Raw genomic sequence first — 7918 nt, forward strand, 5'->3', positions numbered from 1 at the left:
TATTATGAACTTCATACCTTGACTGCAATAGCCACTATTCTTGTATCACAGGATGAAGCAATTTGATTGGATTGTATGCATGTGTGCCCTCGACAGAAAAGGCGGTAAACATTATGCTCACAGACTTTCTGTTGAGGCCTCTGATTGTCTGTATTTTTCAGTGACAATCCAATCAAATCGTTTCATTTACAAACCTCCATGATAAAAGGAAGTTGTCTATTGCAGTCAAGGTATAAGTATAAAGTTTGTAATAGCTTGACATTGTGAAGATGGCATAGTTGATGACAGCTTGATCTGCTGGTGCAAAAACAGCCGAAGTTTGACATTTCTAAAATATTGCATTTGAATTCAAAAGAATTCATACATTTGACAAAAAATTACACTCTCCATGATTGTTTCCTCAGACTAGTTTATATTGCACGTATACCAGATACCAATATAAGAAATTTATAAAATGTTATCTTGTATTAAGTAAAGTAAACAACAGAGATTCACTAAAAAATTCTAGAATCTCTTCCAAAAAAAAAAACCAACAAGGAATAACAATTCATAAAGCCTGTCATCTCTTACTGCTTCTTGCTTGGGGTGCAGATTCTTCGGTTGGCGAGGGCATAGCTGCCTTGAGAGCATTTGGTGTAAGCCATTCTTTAGGAATAGCTTTTTCTATAAATGGAATACAGGAACTCATATATGCTAATCTGTTAACCCAGCTTGGTAGTTCTTTACCACACATAAACTGAAAGTAGAAATGGAAAAATAAAAACCAAGGACACTTCTGTAGGGATCAGTTGCTAGTGACTAAAATAGACAAATCCATGCAGTGTGCAATGAGGGAAATTTTGCAATGACAGCAGGCATCCTTACCATGGGAAGGTAGTAGATCATAAGTTTATGAACACTTTTTTCCATGCCAACCCCTCCAACCCGCATTACTGATGGGCTAACTGGCTTGAAAATTCCGAATGTACTATCTCGACCTATGCTGGGATTGAATCCTTGACCTTCAGGTTCGAGCACAAGCGCCTAGCTCACTGAGCCACTGCTGATTGTTATTTATTGATAAGTATTATGAGCTTGTACTAACCTGAACTAATGCATCAGAAAAATGATTACAATTTTTGTTTAGTAAATGATAATGATCACCACGGTATTCCTTCCCCAGCTGTTCAACATAATTCTTTATATCTTCCTGTGCAAAATCTGTATAACCAATTAATATCGATTCCCTACAATAGAAAACAATTTATAAACCAATATATTTACATTAGCTATTATTTTTCCCATTCAACTAATGCAAATGTTTGTGGTATATATATCACAATAACGCCATTGCCTCATCACCAAAACATTGAGAGTAGTAATTTTAATCAATGATGTCGTTATTTATTGATTTCATTGTCTCAAATAGGCGGTCTCCAATGTAAACAATCATGTCGGAAATGGCGAGCGCTGAACCAGTTGGCATGCCTTAGAAAGCAAATATAAGCAATAAACTGCTTCCCTATAGTAAATTAATCATAAACGAGCTAACGTGCTTTTATTCAAATTTCCATCTTTTGTCCTGATATACAACCGTAACTGCTATTGCTTAAATGGTGAACTCTCACTTAACTATCTTTGTGTAAACATTGGCAATATGACTATCATAGATCTTGTCAATCTACAAACAAAGTGTAGTAAAGTTTCCTTAAAATCTTAAGGTGCGGGCACACGCGCGGTCTTGGGCAAAGATTTTTGTCTACAACTCAAATCTTGACTAAAATCTTGCATGTGCCCGTGCTTCCACGATAAGATTATCGTGTCGCCGACAGGATTTATGATATTAAACAAGTTTGATAATTGTTTCCGATAGTTTTATCATCTGCAAGACAGACCGTCATCATCCAATCAGATTCATTTTCCTTTCAATTGCATGTTTCTCACATGATTATCGACTAGGGGGAAAACAACCGACTGGAGAAATTTTTTTGTCTCCTCATGTTCCTGTGCCAGTTGATAAAACTCAAGACAAGACTGTAATCAGCGACAAAAGTCTCCGACCAAGACAGATCATGTGCCTGCACCTTTAAGAAATTGAAACTTCTCAACTCTGTTGCTAAAAAGCTAATTTTTATTCAAAGTCAAAGACTGTAACCTTGAATTATTTTATGAAAATATCAATCATGACTATCAATCTTCAATCAACATAAATATACTATATGGTGGTTTTATTGGAGACTAGAGTTTTGTAAAGAGTTACACTGATTGCCTGTGGGCATTTGAGGAGACAGAAGATCTCTAGTCTACCTTTTTTTTCCATATGACGATAATCAAGTGATGATCATGCAATTTAGATGATGACACTGGAGTCTTGTCTCATCGTGAGTGCTGTCACACAAAAAAAAAACAATCACTGCAAGGTAAAAATTGCCGACAAATATCAAACTTGATGTTCAAAATCCTGTTGGCAACGCTATAATCTTGTCAAAGAAGCACAGGCATATTTGTGATTTTAATCAAAAAACTGTGTGCCTGCAGCATAAGTTTCATCTAAATTTGATTGATCTTATCAATTCATCTGGGCACACTGAGTCTAATCCAAACAAACTAATAAAAAACAGAGAACTGCAAACATATTTACTTACTTGAATTTAAACTGATCACCAAGGTCTTCTGTGTCTTTTGGTGCTATTTCAAATAAACCAGAGAATGGAAACGGATGTCCACCATAAGCATATTCTGTAAAAAAAGATGAGAAGAAAATGTAATTATATTACTAGATACAGAGTTCCTTTGCCTATGCAGTAGGCAATGAGGAGGCTTTTTCCCAGGATCAGTCTAATCTTTCGAGGGCTTGAACTTTCACATGGGGCCTATGTTTATTGTCCAAACTGAAAGACTAGATGTTTTTTTTCATTTCAGGCCCTCTGACCTACATCACTGACAGGGTGAAACTGCGACCTTAATTTTTTGTTTAAATTCTTTTCAAGGAAAATATTCAAAAACAGGTTAAAAACAAGAACAAACAAATTTTCAAATGAAAAGAAAACTATTACATATTGGATCCAAACTTTATAAGCTTAATGTATATGTTTTCAAGCGATTTCTACATGGGTCAATACATTGGTACTAAGTGGTAAGGGGCAGAAAGAGTCCCACCAGATGAGAATTAGTGACTATATACTGAAAGTTAAGTTAGTATAAAGAAAGATGTTAGCTCTGCATAGATACTGGAAGTGGATATGAAAGTATGACTTAGTCCAGGCCTGTGGACCAAAATGATTTGGTGCGGACCGCAGCGTCATGTAAAATTTGAGGGAAATGATTCTTTTGCTCTTGTCACTGGTGTGGCCCGCAGATTGTCGCTGCCTATTCTGATATCGGAACCAGTTATATCCGCGCTGTTATATCAAAGTATGACGTCAAAATGAATCTAACCAATCAAATCGTTAACGAGGTCTGACCGCGTGTCAAATAGTAATTTTATGTCAAATATGTTTGTTATTTACAATGTACATTGAAATACGTTATTGAATAAATGACTTGAAAAAAAAACTGCATGTTTCTCATTGTTAATTCCATAATTTATTGAAGGTTGGTTACGTGGCCCACGGCCTACTCGCATCCCCCAAATGTGGCCTGCAGTTGCGGAAAGATTGCACAGGCCTGACTTAGTCCATGAATGAGTAGTTGCGTAAACACGGCCATCTTGTCATCATCATACTCTCATCTATATGTTTGTGTTTGTAATGTTCCCTCAGATTGTTATGTATTGCCTTTTATCATAATAAATATCATCGACTAGATACTTTCAATGAGAACCAAATGCTTAGAAAGTTCAAAGTTCAGCTTAAAACTTATAAATAAATAAATACAAACCTATTCCATAAACTTCCACACCAGAATGGAATACACCTAGTCCTATTGGTGCTGTATATTCATTGATCCAATACTGAAATATCAAATTATGTTCAATATCATCTTGATACATTACAATGTACTCTGTGATATCTGACATCTGAGTATTCCTACCATCTGCGTCATACAACATATTTTTTTTTATCCTTATTGATTTCCTTCTTATGTCAGTTTATATCAGTTCATATCAGCTTTTCAGTGCAAAAATAGTTATGAAATCAATAGAATTAGTAGGGGCTAAATGAGATCATCTAAAATTCATTTTGAAAAAAAATCATTTTTATCTTTTATTTAAGAATGTCTAATTTGAAGAGGACTTATAATAAATTACGTGTAGAAATAGATGATAAGTCTTAAAGGGATTGTAAAGAGGTTTTCTAAATTGTGTATGTGTAATCTGGGACACTGATATCATCAATATACATCATTCTAATTTTCAATCAGACGTCTGTGGTTCCTGCAATTCTACTACAACTAAGTGTTTTATGATGTCACTTGTCACAAAGGGTTTTATGTGATAAAGAATATTTTGAGATACACATAAAATTTGTTTAGAAAACTCCTTACAATCCCTTTAACACTATAATAAATATTTTTTTTACTATATAGTAATTGTAACTGTATCAAACTGTCCAAATTCAAACCAATCATCACAATGACAAGCTATTATTTCGAAGTCTTGTCTAACCTTGACATTATAAGACAATTTTCTTGTATCTCTTTCTAATATCGGATTTGATTGTAAATACACTAGGGCTGGGTATCTTTTACCAAATTGAGATTGATTATTGATGGCAGACTACCAATCAATAATCGATTAAATAATCGAAATAATTTAGTTGAGAAACCCTGTAAATACTAAATTAAAATCATGCCAAAATTCATAATTTCATGGGTTATTTTTGCATCAAAGAAGTATATTCTTGTTTTGATCGGTTATTATAGTTTATTGTGGGTAAGTTATGTGCTGAAGGGAAACTATGTGGAAGAGATTACTACTTGTTAACAGGTGTGTACAGTGGAGAAAATGTAGCATTGACATATTATCAACTATGAAATTTGATAATCAATAACTGAAATCATATCCAAGCGATGACAATCAATTATTTCGATCATTTTACCCAGCCCTACACCCAACCACACCTCAATGTGTAACTACTAGTAGAGGACTGTTTTTAACATCATACAATCCAATCAAAACACTGTGTTACAAGAAAAGTGGCTAGTGGCTAAATGCTGTCATGGTGTTAGATGGAATTTGTAATAGCTTGACATTGAGAAGATGAATTCAACAATGACCTTCAGTTTTAGACCTTATGCATTCATTTAAAGTTTTGGTCAAAGTGGCTGATACTGACTAAATGACATTTTTATATCGTGGCTATAACTGTTTGTTATCCTCAAAAGACATCTAAATTTGAGATGTACATTTTCAGTTGAAAACGATAGTTTGATTTCCTGCAGTTACAAGTTTTTTACGACCAAATGTGACTGAGTATGGGAGTCACCTTTTTAAAATATCTGCACCTGTTTGGGCTAATAAGGATAGGAAATATCACGCAATATGAATGAAGTATATTTTGGCAGAACAAGGACGTTAACCAACACTTCATAATTTCCATCTGTTTAGGGATCTATAATATGTACAGTCTGTAGCACATGGGCCATCATCACCACAGAGAGATATTTGAACAAAAATACCAAATTGATGTATTCCAATGCTGAAATCCACAGTCCCTACTTGTGACCTAGGCCAGTGCTTCTATCAGAGAGTATCTCTTATAAAACCTTATACCAAAATACAAACTCACCATGTCATAAACATTGATATAAATAGGTTCTCTGGCCATGTTGATTTTACAACTGATTCTAATTCTGACTCTTTACAATTCTCTTAAGACTACCAATATCTGTATCCTTTCTCTCTCTCTAGTTTACAATGACACACTCTTGTAGAAACCCTTGGATATTATATCAACCATCTTCAAAATACTGTCATATCTATAATATAAATAGCTTTTTATAGTCATCTGGCACTTCTCATAATTGATATCCAACTTACCGTTCTCTACAATTCAACAAGACTGCCAACAATTTTAAGCCCATAATAATATTCTCAAATGCAGATATCATTGATATCACAACATCATTAGCAATCAATACACTTGGGTATGTTGTAAATTACCACATTTTTGTTATTTTTTATAACCATATGTCAGATTTCAATTCTTAAAAGTGATACAGATGGCTATAGATGAGCTCTATCAGCTTATCAGTCAGGTAAAGCAATCACTCTGAGATATATATTTATAAAGAGAAAGCAGAAAAATAGATTTCTGTCCTAACATAAAAGATGACATTATTAAAACCTTGTTCATGGAATACAAACAATCCAGTTCTAATTTCAAAATAATGGTGCGATGATGTTTTGTTATGATAGTCCATTAGTATGTTTCCATTGATTTTTTATATTGTAAGATGAAGATAACAAGTGTTTTATAACAGAACAGAAGATTATATAATAAGTGATAATTGTCTTAAAGGTCAACAGAAACATTGACAATTGTAAGCATTTTGAGGCTAAAGTTATTGCCAAATGTTTAGTTTTAAATAATTAATTTCTGTTCATGTTAAAGAGATTGTAAAGAGGTGTTCTAAATTGTTTATGTGCATCTGGGACACTGATAAACTAGTTTTAGTGGAATTGCAGGAACAACAGACTCTGATTGAAAACCAATTTGAATGGTGCAAATTGATGCTATTAGAAACACATGAACAATTTATAAAACCTCTTTACAATCCCTTTACAAACATTAAACCAATTTGGTACCAATACAACTGACTGACATTTTGCATAGGGATGATAATTTATTTTAATATCAACAGTCTTGGCAATAATTCTTATTTATAAATAATTGAATTGATTTCACTAGTTCAGATGATGCTACTTGGATGAATGCCCAAACAAAGATCCTGTAATCTAATCATCAATAATATTCACAGAATCACAGTTTTCCAATCACTTTTGAAGTAAACTCACAAACTACTACTGGTACCAAGGGTCTTAAATTGTCTTTGGATGATGAAATTACCAACCTATGACAGCTAGTAATAGAGAGAGGAAGATAAATTTCAGTGGGTCATTTTCACAGGACATTTATGTTAAATCATCAAACCTTAAAGGGGCATTCCGCTTTCTATGTAAAACAAATCAAGGTTCTCAAAACTTTGTTTTGGTATTGAACGTGTAAAGATTTATCTAATGCCTTAAAAAATGTCTTGAAACCCTTTTTTCTTGAATATGGTGTTAGAAACTTTCGCCCTATTTCAACTTGTTTTTAGATGATATTCTATTCCATTTTAAAGGAAATAGCGTAATATTTTACAAAATAGATAGGCTAAAAATGCAAGACGAGACAAAGGATATGAAAGATTCATACAAAATTCGCAGTGAACATGAATTTTCCATATAAATTTACAAGTCACTACATAGCATATTTGACACTAGATTGTTATTTTGATTTTTATTTTTTTCATTGAAAATGGGAAAATGGGAATCTCAACTGGTTCACAGCAAAATATTCTCTATATGTGAAAATTTTAGTATGTAGGATTGTACGCCCTATTATTGTTATGGAACTTCAAATTATTCTCCATTTCTTTGATTACAAGGATTTCTAGCATGGACCATGGGAAGAGGCTCAAGTTTTCATAGCTAACATTGAGCCTGTCCAATTAATGTAGAATACATCAGTTGATAAAGCCAAAACAACCACCTGTGAGTGATGATGAATCATCCATTCTGGCCCACATTCACTGACAGTGTCTGTCTGATCACTTGGCAGATTGCTTGAAAGAAATCCAGCAGATATAAGACCAAATTCCTATCAGTAGGAGAAAGGCACTACACTGAATTTTTCTGGTCTGTCCCAAAATATCAAGTTTATATACATTACCTTATATTCAAGGGAAGAGGATGAGGATGTAATTCATAATTTTTCATTAAAAATAACAATAATCT

General features: G+C 33.5%; 1 protein-coding gene across 1 annotated transcript; it reads right to left on the reverse strand.

The window, feature by feature from the left end:
* Positions 1-513: 513 nt before the first annotated feature.
* LOTGIDRAFT_210786 (hypothetical protein) lies at positions 514-7918 on the reverse strand. Its single transcript, XM_009065434.1, has 6 exons — positions 7854-7918; positions 5709-5898; positions 3859-3931; positions 2625-2718; positions 1085-1226; positions 514-736 (listed from the first exon to the last, which is right to left on the reverse strand). Exons 2-6 carry the CDS (start codon positions 5745-5747, stop codon positions 560-562), a joined length of 525 nt encoding a protein of 174 aa, XP_009063682.1. The 5' UTR covers positions 5748-5898; positions 7854-7918; the 3' UTR covers positions 514-559.

This window comes from Lottia gigantea (assembly GCF_000327385.1).
Source record: "Lottia gigantea unplaced genomic scaffold LOTGIsca_7, whole genome shotgun sequence".
In the NCBI taxonomy this organism is placed as follows: Eukaryota; Metazoa; Mollusca; class Gastropoda; family Lottiidae; genus Lottia; species Lottia gigantea.

Excerpts from the sequence above, each read along its gene's own strand:
- LOTGIDRAFT_210786 (XM_009065434.1), bottom strand. The coding sequence starts at position 5,747 with ATGGCCAGAGAACCTATTTATATCAATGTTTATGACATG. Across the intron at positions 3,932-5,708 it reads ATATCAATGTTTATGACATG|TATTGGATCAATGAATATAC; the intron begins GTGAGTTTGTAT and ends TTGATATTTCAG. Across the intron at positions 737-1,084 it reads TTTCTGATGCATTAGTTCAG|TTTATGTGTGGTAAAGAACT; the intron begins GTTAGTACAAGC and ends TTCTACTTTCAG.